Genomic DNA, 25255 nt, shown 5'->3' with positions numbered 1-25255 from the left:
TCGGTAACGAAAAAAGATCAAACCATGTATGCAGTCTCCATAGTGGTCCTGGGCTGGTGCGTAGGTCGGAAATTTTTTGTTTTCTGCTGCGTTCCCCTACACCTTGGTCAGACCGGAAGGACACCACTTAGGCTGAGTATATTTTGGATCCCTCGACTTGGCCTTGCTTGTGCTAGCTTCATGATCATTAGCCATGGGACCTTGCTGGACAATAGCCACATCTTTATTAGAATCAACCAGATTATCACCAATAATCGGCTCTTTGATTGTTAATTCTTTAGTGCCTATCATAATAATTTCAGCACTAGTACTCTTCCCCTTTTGCTTGCCAGGCTCTGAAATTTCAGAACTTGGTGATTTAGCACGCCACACTTGCTTGCCAACCCTTCCATGATTATCTTGCATTGGCCGATTGACACTGTTGTTCAAACGGCCTCATGTGGGATAAGAAAGCCTCTCATGAACGGGCCTCCTTGGTTCAGCCCAACCCGGATGAAAAGCATAAGGGGCCATTGGGGGCTGCCCCCATCCTCCATTTTAGCCTCCCATGTCGGCGCATAGGGGGGTGGCGCCATCCATGGTCCCGGTGCCCATGACCCATATGGCCTTGCATGATGCTGAAATTCTTCCCGGGGAGGTGACCTTGAGCGCTTCAAATTAATGCCCGGTCAGAGCTAGAACCGGCCGCTTGATTGGCATACTTGGACAACAGCATATCAAAAGTTGGCTTGATTCTCTTGCGCTGCACTTTAGCTTCATTCGTCTTCCACTTGCCAACCTCTAGACTCTTGGGCTTAACAAATTTGACATGAGTGTTCTCTTGCACTTGTGGTTGCCCCCCGAGTGTAGGATTCTTGATGGTGATCTTGATTACCTCCTTGCCACCGGGTTGCTTGTCAAGCACAACTTGTCTCCCCAAGACCTTGTCGCTCTCCTTATTTTTCCTGGGCTCACCAATGACAATATTATTTTTATTAGCTGATTCGGCTATATTGGGCCGAATTAACATCTTCTTCCCCTCCAAATCCATGGTGTTTATTGGGAAAGGCTGCTTATCAACTTGCATCTCAGAAAAATTCAATCGTCCATCATTAATGGCCGATTGTATCTGTCGTCGAAAAACATTACAATCATTAGTAGCATGAGAAAAAGAATTATGATACTTGCAATAAGCACGCCGTTTCAGCTCTTCGAACGGCGGTAAAGTATGGATATTCTAATAATCTTGGCTTGCAACAAAGCATCAAATATTTTATCACACTTAGCAATGTTGAAAGTAAATTTCATCTCTTCATCACGATTCTTATGAATCGGCTTTAAATCATTGCAAGTAAACGGTTTGGCCTTAGATGGCCAAACAAATTCAGCAGCATAAATATCACCCTCATCGTCTGAGTGATCACTATCATACTCAACCATATTCATCTTAGGACGATCAATTTTATATCTATGCACCTCTTTAAGATCTTTGCTTCGGCTTTCCTGAGCCAAAGCCCTTTGCAAGACTTAGTTGATATTTAAAAACTCATGTCCTTCTAGCCTATCTCTAATGTGAGTTCTCAAACCACTAAGCACAAGATCAGCCAAATCTGTCTCGGTTATCACCAAACTATAGCACCGGTTTTTTGTATCTCTAAATCTTTTGATATAATCGGAGACCGATTCATCATGCTTTTGCTTAACCGATGTAAGATGGGATAGTTTAAGCTCATTGTCACCACTGTAGAAGTGATCATGAAACTTTTGCTCCAATTGAAACCATGTAGTAATAGAACCGGGTGGTAATGCAGAAAACCATGAGAAAGCAGTACTGGTTAAAGATAAAGGAAAATAACGTACTTTCCACTCGTCTCGTGAACTTGCCTCACCTAATTGTGCCAAGTATTGACTAACATGCTCCCATGTAGTCTTTTTTCCCTCTCCGCTAAACTTAACAAAATCTGGAACTTTATATCCAGGAGGACATGGCATGGCATCAAAAATTTCTAGATATGGTTTCCTGGAAATTCGTGGTTAGGTAGTTCAATCCCACAATGCTCTCGGAACACCCTAGATATTTCCTCTCTGACATTAGCCAAAATATCACTCGTATTGAGTGACGTTGCGTGTGGTTGTGGCGCATGGTGAATATGATTTCTAATAGTTGGTACAGTGCTAGTCGGAAGAGATGGTGGTGTGTATGTTGTACCATAGTTCGGCAGCAATCCACTTGGACTTGCCGAACCGTAACCTAGCAATGCAGTTGGATTCACTGAACTTGGTACGTTCATGGCAGGATTAAAGGGTGGAGCAACAAGTTGGTTTGTCTGACTGGGATAAGAATTCAACGGCACGGGCGGCACCGATGAAATAGGTAAAGTTGGACTAAAGTTTTCCACACCAGCAGACATACTACCACTACCATGATATGACTGAGGAGTATTATTTCGAGCAGTATTATTGTCTATGATAGCTTGGTAAATAAGATCATTATTCTGAGCAATAAGAGTAGTAATTTCAGACGACTGTTCAGGAGAGAAGATTTTGCTTACAGCCGGTTCTACCTGCTCATTGTGAAGAGGAGGAAACTTGATTTCTTCAATTGAAGTGATGTTGCCTTGGCGATCCTTTTTGAACTTAGCAAGGAACTCCTGCATCTCCTTCTCTTCACGCGCCTTCTTGTACTCCTCAAAAGCTTGGCGATGTTCTGCCGATAATTCCTCAAAATTAGGCTTGATGATGTTATCGGCATCCACTTCAGATGGCTTGGGAAGATCGACCATGATGGATGATGATGATTACTCTTTTTCCCCAGCGGAGTCGCCAAAAAGTGTGTTCGCACACGAACACGTCAAGTGTACCCTCGACGCCGGGGGTGATGCACCGCAGCTCACGTCGAAGGAGTCTCACCGGAAGCGCGATTCGCAAGTCGACCGGCGAGAGCTTTTGGGGACCCGAAACCCCACACTCCCGGGAGGGACCCCGTCAGGGAGTGCGGCGGCTATGGGCTGCCCTAGGTCGGTCAAGCCGCCCCTAGAGCCTCGGTATTCGCAGCTCTCCAACACGAAGAACGATGAAGAACGAAGGAGCAAGAACGAGGGAGGGACAAAACGTAGATGAAATAGTAGATGTGTTTTTTGCGATTGTGTGTTGTTTAATCGGCCGTCACCTCTCATCTATTTATGAGGCGGCTGGACTCCCCGTACAAGAGAAGGACTAAAAATTCCGTCCGAAACATCAAAAACCCTCACCTAACTCGGACAGGAATCTTTGGTAATTTCCCGGATCAACTCGGTCCCACCGATTGGTTCGTTTCGGTCCCACCGAGTGAACGTTGCCAACTCTCTATATCCTTCTGTAATTTCTCGGATCAACTCGGTCCCACCGATTGGTTTGCTTCGGTCCTACCGAGTGAACATTGCCAACTCTCTAGTAAATTTTTGGACCAACTCGGTCTCACCTATCAAAACAACTCGGTCAGTCCGAAATGACTCCGCAGCTTTTGTTTCTAACCTTGTTTTGCCTCCACAGGTTGCATACGACCTTGGATTAAGATGATTTTTATATCAAGAATCGATTGTTTCGACGAGACGAAGACAATTCATGTAGATCATTTTTCCATACGAGGCAGTCCTGGGGGTGTAATCAGCCGAATAGTGTTCTGAATACAAAATCTCGGTATTTCGAACACAACTTTGGTCTTCGAGATGAGATCGGATGGCGATGGCCCAAACTTCAAAGATGTTCATATCGACAATACGAAACTTTTTAATGTAGATCACTTCTCCATTTGAGGCCATATTAATTAAGTTCTTGACCGTGCCAAAATCTGGTGTCAACACAATCTTCATTAGTACATATAAAAAAGGCCGAACTTGTCCTCTCCTCGATGACCTTCGTATGCGACAGACTGACAGGGATGACCGGCGCTGAAGATTGCAGCAACTTCTTCGAAGCAGCGGGCAGCCTACCCCGGAAGAGGCCACACGTGGGGCTAGCAGGGGCGCCCAGGGGGCGGCAACGCGGACCAAAGTCCCCCTTCCATGGCATGCAGCTTCCTGCAGGGAAGGGCCTCGAGCAGTACATCCATGGCAACCTCAACATCATGCGCACGGATACAACTCATTGGAAGCAGTGGAGACAACGTGCAGGCGAGTTCCAGATCCTCCTTATCTAGAACCATTGCGGCTAGAATTGCCAGGCATGGTCGTCGAGGGCAGCGTAGCGCCGGCAGGTGCAATGGATGCGGTCAGCGTCGTAGCAGTAGCGGCCACCGTGAAAAGCTTCATAACTCTTAGTTCTCCTTCCTAAACCTCTAAGCTGGAGGCGGTGGCTGTGAGCAAGGTGCCGGAGCGGGCACTGCTGGTGAGTGTTGAAGGGCAGGGAGGTTGCCGGAGCACATGCCCCAGCGGCAGGGGATACCGATAGTGGAAACGAATCCGCCGCGGCTGAGCGGAATGAGGACAGATGAACTCAGCAGAGGGAGGAACTAAGAGAGGACCCCACGGGGCTTCCTGATTCGGGCCAGCCGGAGGCAGGAGAGGCCGTGGCAGGGAGATCAGGCCGGCGGCGCTACGGGGCGGGTAGCCACGGGCGTGTCCGTGAGACCCATGCGAGCGACTTAGTCAAAAGCTTTTTCAAAATCAATATTAAAAGGAACCCCAATTTTCATTGTTTTATGCAGAGTTCAAAGTTTCATGCAGAATTGAAACACCTTCTAGAATGTATTTGCCCTTCAAAAAAGCAGTTTGAGAATTTCTGATCACCCCCCTAATGACAAAGATCAGCCTATTCACCAGAATTTTGGTAATGATTTTGAATAACACATCCAGGAAACAGATTGGTTTGTACTTTTGAATCTTGTTAGCATCACTACCTTTAGGTATAAGTGTGACTACCCCATAATTAATTCTGTCGATGTCTAGCATATTTTCATAAAAATCTTCCAATAATGCAAAAAATCAAACTTAACTGTATCCCAAAATGTTGGTAAAATTCAATGTTAAAGCCATCTCGGCCAGCTGTTTTATTAGTGTCCATTTTAAAAACAACTTTTCTCAGCTCATCCATTGAAAATGGCTTGGTAAGGAACTCCTGTTCCTCCAAAGAGCGTCCACCCGCACACTATTCATGTTCAGGGAGGTAATCTCTGGTTCTCCAAATAGATTCTTGTACAAGTCTGTAATGTAAATCTTGAGATTTTCCTACCCCCTCAATCACCCCTTCATCTTGTATGAGTCTAGTAATCATATTTTTCTTATGTCTCCCATTGGCCTTAGCATGATAGTATTTAGTATTGGAATCTCCATCATGCAACTCAACCTCATGAGATCTCTGCAACTATTTAGCATCTTCCTCCTTGAGGATTTTTTTTCAAGTCACATTGGCATTGTAACTTGAAGGCTTTATCTGCAGAGTCAAGAGTAGCATCTTCCTCTAGTTTATCCAACCTATCAATTTCCTCAATTAATTTTTTTTCTTATGTCTTCTATAGACTGATTCAATATTCCAATTCCACCCCTTTAATACTTTCCTAAGCTCCACTAATTTAGCATGCACTTGGTCCAATGCTGACTTCCCAGGAAATTTTTTACACCATACTTTCTTGACAACTTCATCTAAATCAGCCCTTTGGAGCCAACAATTTTCAAATTTGCAGATGTATGGTATTTTGGCCTTTTCTCCAGATGAAATAAACAAGGGTGTATGGTCAGACAGCTCCCTAGACAAGGCATTCATATGAGCTAAAGGGAATTTATCTTCGCAAGGTGATATTATCACCCTGTCCAACAGGGCAAAGGTGGGTTCTTCATGATTATTTGACCAAGTAAATTTTCTACCCACCACAGGAAGTTCCAATAATTCTCCATAAGATATGATAGAATTAAATAGAACACTCCATTAATTATATCCTCCAGGATTATTTTTATCACTTGCTTTCCTGGTCAAGGTTAAATCCCCAGCCACCATAATAGGTTCTTTAGTGCTGATCAGGAGATGCACAAATTCAATCAGGAATTTTGTCTTACTTGAAGCTTGGGCATCCCCATAAACAATCACTAAACTCCGTTGAAAGCCACTAGCAACATTTGTTTAATATAGTATTGCCCAAATTCCTGACTTATCGTAGTCAAAGAGTCATTATTGATCCCAACTAAAGTACCTCCAGATCTTCCTCTGGGAGGTAAAGAAGTCCAATCAAAATTGTTCTGCCCATTGAGAAAAGATAAATCAGAGATTGAGAATTCTTTTTTCACGGTCTCTTGTACCCCCACAAAGTCTAAACTATTTCCAGCAATTTGCTCTTTAATAGACTTCCTTTTCTCCATAATCTCCTAACCCTCTGCCATTCCGAACAATTCCCCTCAACATCTTTCAACAAAGGAAGTCTTTCACCGGTCAAACAAGACGTAAGACTTTTACTAGAAATAAAGCAGACAAAGAACTATATAAAACCACCAACTATAAAACTTTCCTTTTCATGCTCTTTCTTAACACTGTTTTAACAGGAGTCTTAATTGCAACAGCCTAAAAAATAGGTCTGTCTGCAAAACCTAAGGACTCCCTAAAATCAGCCGTGTTTAAAATAGGTAAATCATGAAATTCTTCATCTCACCCATCATCCTCACCCACATTCGTCATTTCTAATAAAACAGTCTCTAAATCCTCAGGATCTAAGAGCTCAGGTTCTTGATCTTTTTTCTCAATTTCTCTTTTATAGCTAGAAAGAGCTCCAATCTGGCTTTTTCACTATTGTTAATGAGCCCAATATTATAGTCAAACCATATCTAAGGAAACCCGCAAATCCACCCCCAGCAAATTAGTCATTTCTGGTAAACTATCATTGTCTGTATCAAGGACAGAAACCTTAGATGTCATACCTTCAGTTCCCCCAAAATTCTTAGCTCTGGCCAGGGCCATGGCCCTGTCAAGCATGGGAATATCATCATTTTGCTTAGAGGCAATTCTTCCACTGAATCTTTGACTCCCAGTATCTTCACTTTTGTTATTCTCATTCCCCTCTTTGTTCAGCACCACCTGTTCATCTGTAATGCTAGTACCCAGTTTTGCCCCCAGACTGATAGATTTGTTAAGAGTTATATTGATGATACGCCCGCCGCTGCTGCTTGTGATTTGATCCCCGTTGTCGTCCAGATCGGACCGCCACTCCAGGTCGTTCGTCGTACCACCATCTCCAGGAGGACGCCGTCGACTTCCAGGTTGCAGGCCTCGCTGCTCTCCCCCGGTGGGAGTTCCTAAGCCGTCGCCCGCCGCTTGAGTTCTACCTGGCTGCCGCTCGCGGTATTCCGGCCTCCGCATGTCCTCCGGTTGCCGAGGCACCGCGTCCTCCCCTTCGTTTGGCAAGTTCCTCCAGGCCGCGTCCGCCCCTTCGTTCGGCGAGGCCCTCTAGGCCGCGTCCGCCCCTTCGTGTGCTCGCGCTGACTCCCTTGGTCGGGTGTTGAGTGCGAGTTATTACTCCAAATCAGCTTGTGATTCCCTTAAAAAAAAAGAAAAAAAAAGAAAAAAATAGAGGGAAGGAGTCAAAAAAAAGGGCCATGATGTTTCCGCCGGGCCTGCATCTCCGTCGCTGCGCACAGACTTCCGATGGTGTTCCCTGTATTGATCCCGTCACGCACATGCATCGTCGCTCGGTGCTTGGTGCTTGTCCGTCTGGACTGTCCCCTATGGCGTCTTCAGCCCGCGGTGATGGTGACCGCTCTACGTCGACTCCTCTCGCGGCTTCCTGCGTGGCGTTGATCGCTCTACGTCGACAACCTCAGTGGCTTTCACATGTGACTCTTTTGTCGTGTCCCTATCCGCGCGTGAGATTGCGCAACTGCAATGCCTGCTTGCTGCCTGGGATTTTTCACCGACAGGTTCTGCAGTTTCCGTGACCGACTCTTCTAGCACTAAGAAACCACCTTTCTACTCATTCAGGTACATCTGCATGGATTCTTCATACCGGAGCATCTTTCCTTGTGACTTATGATTCTTCTACTTTGACCTCCGTTCGACCTGTTGAATCTCTTGTTCGTGTTCTTACGGCTGATGGCACTCCCCTTGCTGTAGCTAGTCGTGGCACTCTTAGCACTGCTTCATTTCATGTTCTCTCTGTCGCTCATGTTCCTCGACTTACAATGCAACTCATATCTGGTGGTCAGATTGTTGACTCTAGTTGTAGGGTCATTCTCGACTTTGATTCGTGTTCTGGCCCTCGACGTCCTGATGGTCTCTGGGAGCTTGACTGGCTTTGTCTTCCCTCTGCTGCCACTACTGCCAGTATCGCAGCCCCTGTTGCTGCATCTACCAGCTCTTTTCAGCAGTGGCATCATCGTCTTGGCCATTTATGTAGTTCTCGTCTCTCATCTTTGGTTCATCGCGGTGTTCTGGGGTCTGTCTCCGGTAACGCTTCATTGGATTGTCTGGGTTGTAGGCTTGGTAAGCAGGTTCAACTTACCTATCCTCAGAGCGAGTCTGTGTTTGAACACCCTTTTGATCTTGTCCACTCTGTTGTTTGGGGTCCGGCTCCCTTCGCTTCGGAAGGGGGTCATCGCTACTATATTATCTTTATAGATGATTTTTCTCAGTACACTTGGATCTATTTCATGTCTTCTCATAGTGAGGTCTTATCTATATACAAAAAAATTGTTGCCATGGTTCATACCTAGTTTTCCACTCCTATTCGCGTTTTTCACGAAGGTTCAGCTGGTGAGTATATCTCCCATGCACTATGAGGTTTCCTTGCCGAGCAAGGTACCCTTACTCAGTTCTCTTGCCCTGGTGCTCATACTCAGAATGGTGTGGCTGAGCGCAAGCATCGTCACCTTCTTGAGACGACGCGTGCCATGATGATCGCCACCTCTCTTCCGCCTTACTTCTGGGCTGAAGTTGTTACCATTCCACCTATCTCATCAACATTCAGCCATTTGCTGCTCTATAGGGTGGTATTCCTTTCGAGCGTCTTTCTGGTTGTTCTCCTGATTATTCGGCGCTTTGTTTATTTGATTGCGTTTGCTATGTTTTGCTTGCCCCTCGTGAACGCACCAAACTGACCGCTCAGTCTGTTGAGTGTGTCTTTCTTGGATACAGTGATGAGCATAAGGGTTATCGGTGTTGGGATCCTGTCGGTCGTCGGATGCGTATTTCCCGGGATGTGACCTTTGATGAGTCTCGTCCCTTCTACCCGCGCCCATCCTCCTCGGCCTTTTCCACGGAGCACATCTCCTTTCTTTCGTTTTCGGATACACCTCCCTCTGTGCCTAGTATTCCTACTCCTCGCCCCGCTATTGCAGATATGACCCCGTCCTCTCCTACAGTTTCTTCTCCTCCCTCATCGCATGACTCTCCACCTTCATCACCGATACCTTCCCCCTCTCCACCTTCATCATCGATACCTTCCCCTTCTCCACCTTCATCACCGGTACATTCCACGTCACCACCTCCAGTGGTTCCACCTCTTCCCTCCTTTCCTTTCCATTATACTTGCCGTCCACATATTGTGGATGAGTCTACTAATGTACCTACTACTTCTGGTGTGTCGTCTTCCTCCTCTCAGCTGACTTATGGTCTTCAGTCTCGGCCTTGTCCACCGCCTGATTGATATTCTCCTTCTCGCTATGGTCTTTCGACCATTCTTGAGCCGACTTCTTATCGAGATGTTCATCCTGAATGGCAGTTTGCGATGGCAGAGGAAATTGCTGCCCTTGAGCGCATCGGCATGTGGGATCTGGTTTCTCTTCCTCCAGGTATTTGTCCCATCACTTGTAAGTGGGTCTATAAGATAAAGACGCGCTCTAATGGTTCTCTTGAGCGTTATAAAGCTCGTCTTGTGGCTCGTGGCTTTCAGCAGGAGCATGGTCGTGATTATGATGAGACTGTTGCTCCTGTGGCCCATATGACCACTGTCCGCACACTTCTTGCCGTGGCCGCTGTTCGCCATTGGTCTGTATCTCAGCTTGATGTGAAGAATGCCTTTCTAAATGGTGAGTTGCGTGAGGAGGTTTATATGCAGCCACCACCTGGGTATTCTGTTCCTGATGACATGGTTTGTTGTCTTCGTCGCTCTCTCTATGGCCTTAAGCAAGAGCGCTTCGCCTCTGTAGTGACCACAACTGGTTTTTCGCCCGGTGCTCATGATCCACCGTTGTTTGTCCACCTTTCTCCTCGTGGTAGGACTCTTCTTCTATATGTTGATGACATGATCATCACTGGCGACGATTCTGAATACATTGCCTTTGTCAAGGCCCGTCTTAGTGAGCAGTTCCTGATGTCTGATCTTGGTCCTCTTCGTTACTTTCTTTGGATCGAGGTTTCCTCCACCTCTGATGGCTTTTTTATTTCCCAAGAAAAGTATATCCAGGATCTTCTTGCTCGTATGACTCTTAGTGATGAGCGCACCGTTGAGACTCCTATGGAGCTCAATGTTCACCTTCGCGCTTCTGATGGTGAGCCCTTGTCCGATCAGACACGTTATCGTCATCTTGTTGGGAGTCTTGTCTATCTTGTTGTCACTCGTCCGGATATCTCCTATCATGTCCATGTTCTGAGTCAATTTATTTCTGCTCCCACTTCAGTTCATTATTGTCACCTTCTTCGTGTTCTACGATATCTTTGTGGCACGATCTCTCATCGTCTCTTTTTCCTCCATTCCAGCTCGTTAGAGCTTCAGGCCTATTTTGATGCTACGTGGGCTAATGATCCTTCAGATCGTGTTCACTTTCTGCTTATTGTGTTTTTTTTTGTGGTTCTCTCATTGCTTGGAAGACAAGGAAACAAACTGCAGTTCCCGTTCGAGTGCAGAGGCCGAGTTGCGAGCTATGGCTCTTCTGACGACAGAGGTGACTTGGTTGCGATGGTTACTGGAGGATTTTGGTGTTTCTGTTACTACACCTACCACTCTCTTGTTAGACTGTACAGGTGCTATCAGTATTGCGCGGGATCCCGTGAAGCATGAGCTTGCAAAGCATATTGGTGTAGATGCTTTTTTTTGTGCGTGCCGCTGTGCAGGATCATGTTATTGCTCTTCAGTATGTGCCTTCCGAGTTACAGCTAGCAGACTTCTTCACGAAGGCCAAGACTAGAGCGCAACATGGGTTTCACCTCTCCAAACTCAAGGTTGTCGATCCACCATGGGTTTGAGGGGTGGGTGTCGATGATGGCCTTTGGCCTTTTATATTCTAGACTTTTGGCATCCTCTTGTACATGTATATATTTTGGCTTTGGCCTCCTAATAATACAAGGTTGCATATTTCCTTCCACATCATCATCAGACAACTGAACTTACTTTGCTCCTTCAACAGCCACAGCATCACCTCCATTAACTGAGGCAGAGTCTGAAATGGGGTCCTTTTCAACTGGTGCATCTTTTTTGTTTTGGTATTGTAACAGATCGGCTTCATCCCAAGCCTTCAAATCAGCAGCCCTCTGCTTTTTTCGATCTCTAGCAATATCTCCATCCAGTCTTCAAAACCTTGAGATAGCTCATCATCATCTTTAACCCAACCTTCTTCCACAACTTCCTCTAGTTCAAAAAAGATCCTATATATCATCAATTTTGGAGTTGTGAGCTTATTCCATCTTGGGATTTTATTGTAGTCAACCACTGCCACCTTGATCCTGACCATGCCAGTCTTCTGAAGGGTGTCCATGTCTACTTTCTTGGTTAATCCAATTCTTGATCCCACCTCAAAGAGACGATGGAAATTCTTTAGGGTTTTGGGCACCCCCTTTGCTTTGACCCAGACAACACACAGCTTCCCTACAGCAAGAGAGTCATCATTCCAAATTTTAACATTGACCATCACTGTCCCACCTTTGAGAGGGACCCAATCATACTATTGCAGCTTCATTTATCTTAGCAACTGACGGGAAGTTAACCAAGAATGCTGCATCAGAAACTTTTTTTGCTTTCCAGTCCCACCTCCAAGGATAGGTTTTAGCCAGACATCTAACCAACTTTTTTTGCTACTGACTATCTGCTCATATATTTCTAAAAGTTTCAAAATAGTATATGCTTATTAGGTTCAAACTCAATGCATCTGTTTTATGCATTTTCCTCTAATGGAGGTATTTGAACTATTGGTCATCTTAGCTTCTGATGTAGCCAAAGAACCCAGAATATGTCAAGAGTAGAACCTGAAGGCTTTCCGATAAAAAGTAGACCATATTCAAACTAAACTTTGGAGCCTTCAGTCCAGTTTCCACGAAGGTGAAGCGGATGTTGTGTTTGAATCATACAAAACTTGTGAGATATAAGGAATGGTACAACACCTTTTGACCAATGACATTGATTATTGCTCTGCAGGTATTATCAAGTGGTGCACTGCAGACATGGCTTGATGTTTGTGGGTTCTTCCGTTCTATGTGGTTGAGATGCAGAAATGGTTTGTTGGGGCGTCCTTTTGGCGTGCTCCAGTTGGAAATTGACCCTATTCATACTGCATAGCGCACACCGGTTAACTGTGCAGTGGGCTTGTAGGAATTTAACTGCGTAATTTGCTAACCCGCATATGTTATGTTATGTTGAACTTTTATCTGGTGCTGATTAATGAATATTGAACTGCAACTGCCTTCCTGGTTCTACTTTCCTTTTCTTTTTCTTTCGGATGCGGTGACTGAAAGAAGTGAATCCTGTTTCTCTGACACCAGTTGCCTCTGCGACGGGATCCGCTCGCCTTGGTGCTGCTCGCCGCCCTGGAGCTCGACCGTGTCTATCTGTCTATAGTTCTTGTGTCCCTCTGACATGGCACAAGAGGTACGAAGGTTTCATTCATGGTATCGGACTTCAGAAGAAAAGCATTGTTGGTTAATCCTGTCGCACAGTATCTAGGTTCAGTTCGTTGAGCTAGCTAGTGTCAGGTTTCAGTTAGTTAGCTGACGTCGTTTTTTTTCAGGTAGGTTCAGATAACTCTGCACGAGCTCACGATGCCATGCGTGCAATTTATGCAGCACAAAATCAACCGAAATAGTCGGCACATTATTTGTGTTTCAATTGTCGAGCTCACACGTCATGGAGAAGGAAGAAACGATCTTCTAGTACTGTACTGCCGAAATGAAACGAAGATACGTTCGCTACTGCCTACTGCACGCTGCAGATTGAACAATGGCCGATGAAAACAAAACCAACCCGAATTCGGTTGTAGCTAGGATACTACAGTACAAAATTTTAGACCAAATAGGATAATTCACACATCAAGAACGATAACAGCAAAAGACAAATTCCGCCAGCGTCATCATACTACCCTCCTGTGTATACGAAGATTGTTCAGACTCAATAAGAGCATAATAATTAAAAAAATATATCACATTAATCTAGACGAACTCTTGAAAGGACTTAACTCCCCCAAAAAAAATCCCTTTTGAGTAGTTATTAAGCTGCACGTAGCTAATCTCTCAAAAGTTTTAGCTGCTCAAATTTTTTAGGAGAAGCATCCGCAGATTTCTCCTCTCCAATTTAAACAACTAAAACACGTTCTCTCAAAGGATTCCCTCTTTCTCGCACGGCCTCCTCTCTCTTTTGCTCAGATGCCTCCATGTGGACGCCGCCCCCTCCATGTTCCTTGGCTCCGGCGACCACCCGCATGCTGGTCTGACACCCCGCAGACCTCCAGACGTCAAATTCCAGCGAGAATTCGATGATTTTTTCTTCACTTTTTGTGTGTGTTTTCCATCGTCTCCGGCCACGTCGACGCTCCTCCTCATCGTCCCTGACCATGAACAAATCTCAACACGCGTGAAGGGACACCTAAGAAGCAAAAGCTCACCTGCATGAAGAATCCATAGAGATAAAAGTGGTCGCTGGCCATCTTCGACGATCCCCATGAATCATTGCATTCCATACCACACCATCGCACCACTAGGAGAAGGATAAGGGAAGAACCCATTCACAAGAAGAAGTGCCCAAGCCATAGTCCGTGGAGGACGAATTTTGCCTACTTTCTCGACTACTTCATCGCATGCTTACGCCGCACACGGTGAGCCTCTATCAAATTACTTTTGTGGAGCATCAATCCTAGGTCCTAGCTACCCCATGTCCATCAACTAGTATTCAGAAGTCTTCGTTAACCGCTTGGAAGGAAGAATAAGATGGAAAGAGCCTTAAATGTGGGGTCCAGTTCATTTGAGGAGTTAAGTTTGAGAGTTCGTTAGGTTTGAGTTTTCTTTAATTCCTCGAATTCAAGGAGTTAAGGTTCGAGGAGTTAAATTTTAATAGCTCGGTTAGAGATGCCTTGAGATGTACTATCTTCCACCATATCATCACTATATATGTGAATCATTCATGCATGGATACTCACTCCGTTTCACAATACTCCTATCTTGCGAAACTCACCGTCCAAATTTTTTTATCGTCTAAATACATAAGACACAAGCTTTACACACCTATCTTGCGAGGCTCATCATCCAAATTGGAATATTTGTAGCATGGCTTGACCTGCGTGCATTGGAATAAAGATTATCGTCTATCTCACTCTATCATGAAGTTAGAGTCACTGGATAGCGATGCGGTTGGTGGCGATGATGACGCTGGTGGTGGTTCATTTAAGTTCTCTTCTTTTGTGTGTCGGACTTTGTGATGGCGTGGCCGTTCAGGTCTATGGTGCCTCCGGTCCAAATCGATCATATGAAATATTGAACTACTTGTATTGCTCATAATAGCATACCACTATTAGTCATTATCTTTCTACTAATGGTAGAGTCCAAAATAATACTGCCTTATGGGAGATTTGGTGGGAAAGGAATAAGTGCACTTTCAGGGAGCATTGGAGCTAGGTCGCGTGCGCACACGAGATTTTTACCGCAAATCAGACGAGCAATGGTGCCATGAAGCCTTGTTGGAGCAAAATGCATCGAGTTCCCTTTTAGGGGAATCGTCGTGAGAGATTGTTTTCTCTAGCAGCCAATAGGGCTACATTTTTCTTTATTTTGAGTTCCTTTCCTTTTTCATCCTTGATCTTAAGTCCACCATCATGTTATCTTCAGTTGCTTCTTACTAATCATCAATCAAAGCCAGCAATTTGCCGGATGTTTCAAAATAAATAAATAACGTACTTAGTATGGCTAGGGTTTGGACCGAATGACGTAGAAACTCTTTGTCACCATGACCGTAAACCTTGATTTTTGAGCAATACAAGAGTTTCCCCGCAAAAAAAAGTATATGGTGCCCCGGGTCTAGCTTGTCACTGTACATTTTCCTTAGCTTCAGAAAAAACGAAAAAAAAAGGTACTATAAAGGAAAAAAAAAACTGCTTACGCTGGTTGTATGTGATGGGCTTTCACCTCTCGTGGGCTCACTCTCTCCCGAAAGGAGTTTTGGGCTTCAAACTCACTGGCTGCGAGACTCTACAGCGCTTCACTCCACATCGTGGGCTGCTGCTTCGACTCCCCTTTCCCCGTGAGCGAGTGTAACCTAGCCGCCGCCGCCCACGCTCGCCGCCGCCGGTGCCGCCGATGGAGGACGACAACCTGCTCTCTGAGATCCTCCTCCGACTCCCCCCAGATCCGTCCTCCCTCCCTCGCGCCTCCCTCGTCGCCAACCGCTGGCTCGGCCTCGTCTCCGACCCCGGCTTCTCCCGCCGCTTCCGCCCCCACCACCACCGTAACCCCCCTCTTCTCGGTTTCTTCGAGAGCTCGCACTTCGAACCTACAATGGATTCCCCCAATCGTGTCCCGGAAGGTCGCTTCTCCTACGAGCACACCGGCAACGGCTGCTTCATACCCTTCGGGTGCCGCCATGGCCTCCAACTCATCTTCCACCAATCAGGGAAGCAGCTCCATGTGCGGGACCCGTTCAACGGCGACAAGCGCCGCCTACCCGTTCCCCCGGGGTTCGATGGCTGGGAGACCCCGATCAGCGGAGCGGTGTTTCGCGCTGCCGGAGACATCCAACACTTCCAGGTGGTCTTGGTAGGCACCGAGAGAAACAACCAACATCATACACGGGTAATCGCCCGCGTCTACTCATCGGAGACTGGCATATGGGGTAATCTCATGTCGACACCGCTTCCACCCAAGGCTTCGAGTTCTATGGACCAACATCCCACCAAGATTAGAATGTGGTTTACTATCAGTGTGCTAGTTGGGCATTCCCTTTACTGGTTGCTCACTAATATATCGGCAGCAACCAACATGTTGGATGGCATCCTTGAGTTTGATTTGGAGAGGCAGACTCTAGCTGTGATACCGGTGCCGGTGGATATTGCCAATAATTGTCTTAGCCAATTTCAGGTTATGCAGGCAGAGGGTGGTGGACTTGGTATTTTCTTTCTATCAAAATTCAGTGCCCAACTATGGAAGATGGAGACTGATTCTGATGGTGTTGCTTCATGGGTGCTGGGAAGAACTGTTGAACTGGACAAGCCACTTTCCCTGAATCCAGAAGAGGAAGAGTCCCTAATTATAGGGGGGTTTGCTGAGTACAATAATGTTGTGTTCCTACGGACACCTACCAACTTCTTCATGGTCCAGCTTGAGTCATTGCAGTTCAAGAAAGTTTCCAAGAGCAACAGCTTGACTCGCTATGATCCGTTTGAAAGTGTCTATGTTGCAGGTAATAGCATATGCATATACATTGTGTGTTCGTAAAAACCAAGATATTACTTATAATTGGTTGATTGAATGGTGCTCACATCCTTTTGTGTTAAGCTAAACAATTTAAAGTAGTGCCATATAAATTGTTTCTTTTGCTACTTGATGATCTTGTCAACATATATCAATATTGCTCTAGCGTCCTCTTTCTGGATGTTTGTGTGGTGGCATTTTATGTGATGGTTATGATTTGGAAAAACATCTTTTAGTGGCTGTATTTAAGTTTACCTGATATGGCATGGAGCGAGCGTAATCATAATTTGAGGGAACTTCTCCCTTCTCATCAGCTAATAGTTTGAGTGTGTATTCTTCATTTCTATGGCACTAGTGAGTACATACTGCTTTGAGAATATTTTTCCTTATATCATAGTAGATGGGGTTTTGTTTATCTATTCCTTATATCTCATCGATGCCCTCTCGTATCTATTTTATCTGATATGAATGGTAGTATCAGTGCATATATAGCTGCAGTGCAGATGTTTCTCGCGCTGACATACATAATGGTTAGAATACCCCCTTGTAGGCACGGGTATTGATGGTGGACATGATGGAGCTGAATTTTTTCGTAATACGTAAGATGATTGATCAGATGGATATGCTACTTTGATGTTTTAACTGAGTAAGTAAGCTTATACTATTTAAGTAGTAGTATAAGAATATTTTCCCTTTCATTTGCTTAGTTGATATTTCTATTTACATTTATTGGTCGCAACATTGCATTTGGTGTTTTGCTGCTAGGATCTATGAGTCCGGGTGCTATTTGTATCTTGTACCCTCTATACAAGTAATTGATACCCAACAATACCGTACCTGAGCATTTGGCTTCGAACTTCGTTTGTTAACTCGGGCCTATGTAAATTGCCATTTCATATTGCTATTCATTTGGTATTGTTGTAAAACGTAGTGATCGCTTTCAATTTTTGTACAATCTTAGCCTTGTAGGCGGTTTGCTCAAATATATTATCAACATATATTTGTTTGTCACTCGAACTCACATATGTAAAACTCCCTTTTTTTAACCATGGCTGCCTGGATTACGGTCTTCCCCAATAGCATTGTTAAACCACTTTCAAGATTCTGATGTAGCCAAAGGATTACACTATGGTTAGTCTCCTTGGAGAGGGGACTAACCGAACTAAGCCTAATGGTGGTATTTGTGTTTTTTTGGCTTCTGATTTAGCCAAAGGATTAGAATAAATCAACAATGGAAGGTTTTCGGTAAAAAAGAAAAATAAGTTGAGGGTGTGCCACTTGAAATTAACTGTTACGTTGGTTTTGTCCAATAGCTTACATGACTATTGGTCCAGTTTCCATGATGGAATGTTTATTGTTTGAATCATACAAAAGTTGTGAGACATAAGGAATAGTACAAACTTGTTTGAACAGTGACATTGATTATCGCTGCACAGGTATTATGAAGAGGTGCAGAGATGGGTTGCTGGGGGCGTAGCTTCTTCCGTTCCGTTTAGCCGAGATGCAGAAATGGCTTGTTGGGGGTGTCCTTTTGGTGTGCTACACATGGAAATTGATCCTCTTCGTTCTACTTAGCGCACGCTGGTGAACCGTGCAGTGGACTTGTATGGATTTACATAGTTTGCCTGTCCGCATCTATTATTATGTCGAACTTTTATCTGGTACTGGCTAATGAATGTTAATTCCGAACTGCAACTACTTGCCTGGTATCATTTCATTTCCCTTTTCTTTTAGATGCGCTGGCTGATGGATTGGGTATGTCTCAAGTAAGTATTTCATGAGTTTTTATCTCATCATTCCGATGAAAAAAAGGCTAGCCTCTGATTTGAAGAAATATGATGCCCCACGCTTTTGGTTATTGCGATCCGGACAGGGATAGGCAAATCTCGATAACAGTCTGTACTTTGAGATTCATAGACTTCTGCATGGGCGGTGTTCATGTAGGAAAGCACATTTTGTAGTTGATGCTAGCTTTGTCTTAACATCCTTTTTATTCTTTCAGAAGAACCAGTTACTGTTGCTGTGACACCGGTTGGCTCTGCAATGTGATCCGCGCACCACGGTCGACGACTTGATGGCCTGGAGCTTAACGGTGACTCTAGTTGTTGTACTTGTACCCTTAGATGATACTACCTCTGAACCAAAATATAAGACGTTTTTCCTATGTCTTCCCCTCCTGGCTGCTCGAAGCTCAGGTTCAGAACCTTTGTGCCGGCGAATTGCGAAAAGAGCCGGAACACGCTGCCCTTTCTCAGATTTCAGATTGCTGGCGGCGGTGGTAGGGAGAGCCTCCAGCGTGTCCTGACATGGATGGGAGACAAGCTGGTGAGTAAGCTAGAATTTTGATATGTGCCAGTTCTGTCTGCAAAATATTTCATCCGGTTTCTGTCTGCTAAAGTGACTCGAGCATCAGGGGAGCTACTGCCATTTTGGGTGATTTTAATTTTTCAGGTTTCCAGGTGCACAAGGTATATTGTTTCTAGCAGCAGGATGGATTCTTGTTCAGGCAGTTCTTCTATCCTCTCTGCTACTAGCTCAGGCCCTGCATCTCAACATCAGACAGTCGTTAATAACTGAATTCTAAGATGAGCTTAGCTTGCTGCTGGGCATCAGTCATGTTTTCTGATAAGCTAGGCTGGTGCTGCTTCTATTGTTTGCTTCTCAGTCTATGTGTATCTGATCTTTTCTAGATGTAGTTCATCTGGTTGACCTTTGGTCAACCTATCTTTGCTAGCATTTAACAGCTCCTTTTCTTTGGCTGTTTCCCCTTTCCCTTTCTCTTTTCAAGCCATATGTACTCTCTCTTGTACTGTTGTTATGAGCTGTTAATGATATTGGGCACCTCTTGGTGCCTTGTTCTGTTCAAAAAAAAAAGGATGCCTCTCCCAAAGGGAGTACACTTGAGAGAGGAGTGGTAGGTAGTATTATACGTACCAATATTCAGTGAGAGAGAGCCACTTCATCCGGGTCTTTGGTTTTTGGAAAACCATAATGCGAAGATATCCTTCTAAGCATTTTTTTTTTACCTGAATATCCTTCTAAGCATTGGTTCACATACTCAGTTGCGAATATGTTTCTGGGTGGTTAGCAGTGCTGAATCTGATGTCCACTTGGAGAGTTTCGAATAGTTCTTGATATAACTTGCTGGTAAAATTTATGCCCCTGCCCGAAATGATGGCAATGGGCATTGGTCATGTAGTTTGAAAACATGATCAATGAACAGTTGAACAACTTGAAGGACAGTGAGAGGTTGGGGCAAGGGGATGAAGTAGGCATATTTGGTCAGTCGATCCACCACTACCAGGATAACTGTTTTCCCTTGAGAATTTGGTAAACCCTCTATGTAATCCGTTCCGATGTGTGCCTGATACATGTCAGGAATGTGGATTGGTTTCAGTTAACCAGGGGTTTTGACATGTTCTGATTTTTGTCAATTGATGACAGGTGTGACATTCAGAGACGTACTTCTCAATGTTTGCCGTCATGCATGGCCAATAAAATTAGCCATCCTGACAATAAAACTGCAGATCCTGTCATTTCGAATCGGTGAGCAATTTGAAGTATTTCTACCTACTGGTATGCTTCATTCGGACCCTGAACTTCATGTCTTGCTGCTTAGAAACCGTTCTTGTTAGAAACCAACCGAAATGAAACGAAGATACGGTCGCTGCTGCACAACTGCAGATTGAACAATGGACGGAAACAAAACAAGGCAAAAGCGTCTTATATTTAGTTACGGAGGTAGTAGTATACTACAAAATTTGATACCCGGATAGGATAATTCACGCATCAAGAACAATAACAACAGATGGAGAATTCGGTTGATGATGCGTGTTTTAACGCCAGTTGCAGGCCCTCCTTTCTGTCCGTGTTGAAGATTGTTGAGACTGAAGAAGAAAGCAAAATATTCTTCACTGGCTCACGTTTTCATACCAAGAGTATAAGTAAAGATCTCACATTACTCGCAAAAAAGAAAAAAGATCTCACATTAATCTCTAAATGCCTTCTGTATTTGCTCCCTGAGATGTAGTACTACTTTTTCCCCATCAAATCCCCACTCTATACATGAATCGATCATACATGGATACTCACTTCGTTTCTCAGTACTTGGGAGTGTTCACCTTTTCTAAAAGTCTATTAATTAAGCAACAAGGTTTGGATTACAAATGCCCAAATGCTGTCTCTAGACACGCAGATCGGTACACAACCCTGCATAAACCCCACACCCGACACTATACACGGCTATTATTGATGTCACTAGCATGGACTTCCCGGTGTCGTACAAGGTAATTATCTCTCAACTCCATTGCAGTCCTGGTGTGTTCGCCACGACCAATGTCAGGACTCGGGAGGCTACTGGGTGTTTTTATCTCATTGATAGATGGATCATAATCCATTGGATTATTCTTCGACATTTCGGCCTTTTCTGGCGCATGTTCATGGTGTCGAGTTTGTTTTGCTTTTTGGTTCTTGCGGTTTGTACTTTTGTCCCCATGTCTGGTGACTGTGAATGTGATGGTAGAGAAGGGGGTTCTCCTTCATGGTGGCGGACCGCATTCGCGAGGGAAGGGTGTGAGTCGGCAAGGGTGAGTGCGAGCGGCACTGTAGGGTCTATTGGCATTGTGGGTGTGGTCTTCATAGTTTGGACTATGGTCGCGACCCCCAAGACAATAGCTGCTGCGGGGACCTTTGGTCAGAGGTCCTCCAAGCGAAAACTTTGCTCGTGTTGACGCTTAAAGGTAACATTGTCTACTTATAATCATTGGTCTTTGGGTAAAAGCATTGGATTTGGTTTGCCAGAATGAAGGATTGCGCCATGCCCATGGTGATACCTCCTTGGGGTAGTAATGAAGGATCGAGCATCCCTTTTGTATGTTACCTATGGGTTGGATGTATGCACAGTCGTGGTTGGAAAGTGAAAGTGTAATCATGCCTTTAATCATATTTTGATATTGATGACAATATACATATAAGAGACTCATTATATTTGCTAAGTGAATACACAAGCTCTTAGTCCACTTGGCAACTATGTGTGTGGATCTTGGACCTACGACTCAAGTATGATAAAATGAAGATAAGAAGCACAACCTTTTCAATAAATTCTCGAGTTATAGTGATCACGCACTATTAAGAGGTGATCAAAAGGGTTTGTGATAGATTTTCTCAAGTGAACATCTGAGCACCATTCCACTCGCAGCACTACCAAAAAGTCCAATGCCAAACATGACATCCTAGCCACATTTCATATGGACAAAATATCAAAATACAAGTCATCTGCTGGACGTCTGGCCTATGGACGAACTTTCCGGGTTGCTACTTGGGCGTCCGACTAACTAGCGCAAGGCAATAGAAGGATTGCTCTCAAGTTGGACCATCCAGGGATTCCTCCCACACATCCGGGGGCAGCCCGGACGTGCTGCCCGGACACTTACACATGGATCACTTTCGTTTGACATATCCCGGATTGTCCGGCCATACGTCTGGATACCCCATGCCAAACAACCGAAGGTTGTACCTTGTAGCAGGGCTGTCAGGGTTCCATCCCGGATGTCCGGGGATCCGCCGGACTGTCCAGGTTGCTACCTGGACGTTTGGACGACCTTTTGCTATCCCCTCTCTTTTCTGCCTTTGGGGTTCGAAATATAGGGGCAGACGTCCAGGTAGCAACCCAGACATCCGGCCAGCATAAAAAAACTGCCAAACGGTTAGTTCTTTGGGCTATTATATATGCCCATCTTCTATCTCATGGAGAGGTTGCCACTTCACTCAAGCACATCCAAGAACACCCAAGTGCCACTCTCTCCCACCACCAAATCGGGAAATTTCACCAAGTGATAGATCCTCTCTCTCTCTCCCTCCCTCCCTCCCTCCCTCCCTCCCTCTCTCTCTCCCCCCCCCCCCCCCCCCCCACTTTTGTCTAAAGCAATTCGTGATTTGAGCAAGTTTTGAGTTTTCCCCCTTTGGTCTTTACTCTTGGAGGTTGGAGACTCCAAGCCAGTAGCAGTTCTGTGAAGGTTTGGAGTCCACCTCAAGGTCTACCACTAGTGGTTGAGAATCGTTTTCGTGGCGATATTCAAGAATAGGGCGAGCCTTCTTTGTGTCGGTGTGCCTTCGTGGTAACACTCACCCCTCTAATGGTGACTAGTCTCCCTCCAAGAAAGTGAACATTGGGATAGGTCCTCGTCTCTGGAGTTTCGGTTATTCCTAACTCGAGCTCTTATTTCCAGTTTACTTTGGTCCTCTAACCATGCACTTGTTAGCATATTGTGTTGCTTTACTCACCATATTTGTGATATCATCTATTGTTTGAACTTGACCTTAGAAATTGTTGGGCTCATATTTATATTCCCCACTTGCCAAAAATTCCTAATAAGTAATTAAAATTTGTTATTGTACCTATTCACCCCTCTTCTAGGTCCATATCGATCCTTTCAGCAGGAGGCTAGAAGGCGATGTAGGTTGTTGTCATGATGGCTTTGTTGGGGAACGTAGTAATTTCAAAAAAAATCCTACGCACACGCAAGATCATGGTGATGCATAGCAACGAGAGGGGAGAGTGTTGTCCACGTACCCTCGTAGACCGACAGCGGAAGCGTTATCACAACGCGGTTGATGTAGTCGTACGTCTTCACGATCCGACCGATCAAGTACCGAACGCACGGCACCTCCGAGTTCTACACACGTTCAGCTCGATGACGTCCCTCGAACTCCGATCCAGCCGAGTGTTGAGGGAGAGTTTCGTCAGCACGACGGCGTGGTGACGATGATGATGTTCCACCGGCGCAGGGCTTCGCCTAAGCTCCGCAACGGTATTATCGAGGTGTAATATGGTGGAGGGGGGCACCGCACACGGCTAAAAGATCTCAAGGATCAATTGTTGTGTCTCTGGGGTGCCCCCCTGCCCCCGTATATAAAGGAGCAAGGGAGGAGGAGGCCGGCCCTAGGAGGGGGCGCACCAAGTGTGGAGTCCTACTAGGACTCCCTAGTCCTAGTAGGATTCCACCTCCCATATGGAATAGGAAAAGAGGAAGGGAAAAAGAGAAGGAAGGAAGGGGGAGCCCCCCTTCCCTAGTCCAATTCGGACCAGACCAAGGGGAGGGGTGCGGCCACCCTTGAGGCCCTTTTTCTTCTTTCCCGTATGGCCCAATAAGGCCCAATACGTATTCCCGTAACTCTCCGGTACTCCGAAAAATACCCGAATCACTCGGAACCTTTCCGAAGTCCGAATATAGTCGTCCAATATATCGATCTTTACGTCTCGACTATTTCGAGACTCCTCGTCATGTCCCCGATCTCATCCGGGACTCCGAACTCCTTCGGTACATCAACATACATAAACTCATAATAAAATTGTCATCGTAACTTTAAGCGTGCGGACCCTACGGGTTCGAGAACTATGTAGACATGACCGAGACACGTCTCCAGTCAATAACCAATAGCGGGACCTGGTTGCCCATATTGGCTCCCACATATTCTACGAAGATCTTTATCGGTCAGACCGCATAACAACATACGTTGTTCCCTTTGTCATCAGTATGTTACTTGCCCGAGATTCGATCGTCGGTATCTCGATACCTAGTTCAATCTCGTTACCGGCAAGTCTCTTTACTCGTTCCGTAACACATCATCCCGCAACTAACTTATTAGTCACAATGCTTGCAAGGCTTATAGTGATGTGCATTACCGAGTGGGCCCAGAGATACCTCTCCGACAATCGGAGTGACAAATCCTAATCTCGAAATACGCCAACCCAACAAGTACCTTTGGAGACACCTGTAGAGCACCTTTATAATCACCCATTTACGTTGTGACGTTCGGTAGCACACAAAGTGTTCCTCCGGTAAACCGGAGTTGCATAATCTCATAGTCAGAGAAACATGTATAAGTCATGAAGAAAGCAATAGCAACATACTAAACGATCGGGTGCTAAGCTAACGGAATGGGTCAAGTCAATCACGTCATTCTCCTAATGAGGTGATCTCGTTAATCAAATGACAACTTATGTCTATGGCTAGGAAACATAACCATCTTTGATTAACGAGCTAGTCAAGTAGAGGCATACTAGTGACACTCTGTTTGTCTATGTATTCACACATGTATTATGTTTCCGGTTAATACAATTCTAGCATGCATAATAAACATTTATCATGATATAAGGAAATAAATAATAACTTTATTATTGCCTCTAGGGCATATTTCCTTCAGACTTGTGTGGAAATAACAATGGTGGCATGCAATCTTTGGGTCACAACAATTAATTTGTAGTCAGCTCCACGGCGTGATTTCATTGCGTTGCGGTTGAGGGGAAGATGTTGTGGTATTGTCCAAACGGTTACGTTATTGCCAACCAGATTGATGCAAGCTTAATTAGCACGTATTTCCTTCCAAGCTCATTTCAAAACTTGAAATTTATGATGGCTCGTGGTTGAGCGGGCGTGGCTTGGCTTGTCTGCCTCGTGGCATTCGTCATTTTAGAGTTCAGTCTATGTCTATCCATTGAGGTGGTCGCTGACTATGATGGCACTAGCGGAGCCTCATTTGATTTTCTTCTTTTTGGCAGTGTTCAAGAAAGCATTTTTAAGCGACGCTTAAGCGCTGAGCACTGGCAAAATGCTTCGCTTTGTCCCTAGGCATTAGATTAAGTGTTTCTAAAATTATTTTTGAACTACTTCTGCTTGTATGCTTGAGCAATGATGACGATGTGCCATTTATCTTGTCA

At 45.0% G+C, this 25255-nt stretch overlaps 2 protein-coding genes, 1 long non-coding RNA gene and 1 pseudogene across 7 annotated transcripts in view; 3 read left to right on the top strand and 1 right to left on the bottom strand.

Moving 5' to 3' along the window:
* The window catches only part of LOC109763428 (F-box protein At5g03970), a 64768-nt gene extending 52224 nt beyond the window's left edge, over positions 1-12544 (top strand). For 2 of the 4 annotated variants that reach the window (XR_002232925.4, XM_020322272.4), the window contains one exon: positions 12284-12544. The gene's annotated coding sequence lies outside the window, so the exon portion shown is untranslated. Of the gene's footprint in view, positions 1-2275; positions 2354-12070; positions 12188-12283 lie in introns of all 4 variants that reach the window. The other 2 variants (XR_005759251.3, XR_005759250.3) reach the window with 2 other exon arrangements.
* Positions 359-2762, bottom strand: LOC141025792 (uncharacterized; annotated as a pseudogene).
* A 2766-nt stretch (positions 12545-15310) lies between the features above and the next one.
* LOC109763434 (uncharacterized) lies at positions 15311-18234 on the top strand. 2 transcript variants are annotated; one of them, XM_020322278.4, is made up of 3 exons: positions 15311-16525; positions 17087-17182; positions 17973-18234. In XM_020322278.4, the coding sequence occupies exons 1-2, from the start codon at positions 15427-15429 to the stop codon at positions 17137-17139; spliced, it is 1152 nt and encodes a 383-aa protein (XP_020177867.1). In that variant the 5' UTR covers positions 15311-15426; the 3' UTR covers positions 17140-17182; positions 17973-18234. The 2 variants fall into 2 exon arrangements, with proteins under 2 accessions (XP_020177867.1, XP_040247775.1); XM_040391841.3 differs by having other exon boundaries at positions 15324-16525; positions 17072-17182.
* A 451-nt stretch (positions 18235-18685) lies between these two features.
* LOC141025519 (uncharacterized) lies at positions 18686-19295 on the top strand. The gene is made up of 2 exons (XR_012187100.1): positions 18686-18861; positions 18988-19295. It is a non-coding gene; the product is annotated as an uncharacterized lncRNA (long non-coding RNA).
* Positions 19296-25255: the final 5960 nt, after the last annotated feature.

This window comes from Aegilops tauschii, chromosome 6 (genome assembly GCF_002575655.3).
Source record: "Aegilops tauschii subsp. strangulata cultivar AL8/78 chromosome 6, Aet v6.0, whole genome shotgun sequence".
Taxonomy (NCBI): domain Eukaryota; kingdom Viridiplantae; phylum Streptophyta; class Magnoliopsida; order Poales; family Poaceae; genus Aegilops; species Aegilops tauschii.
The sequence above is the reverse complement of the archived record's forward strand: the minus strand, read 5'-3'. Positions and strand labels throughout refer to the sequence as shown.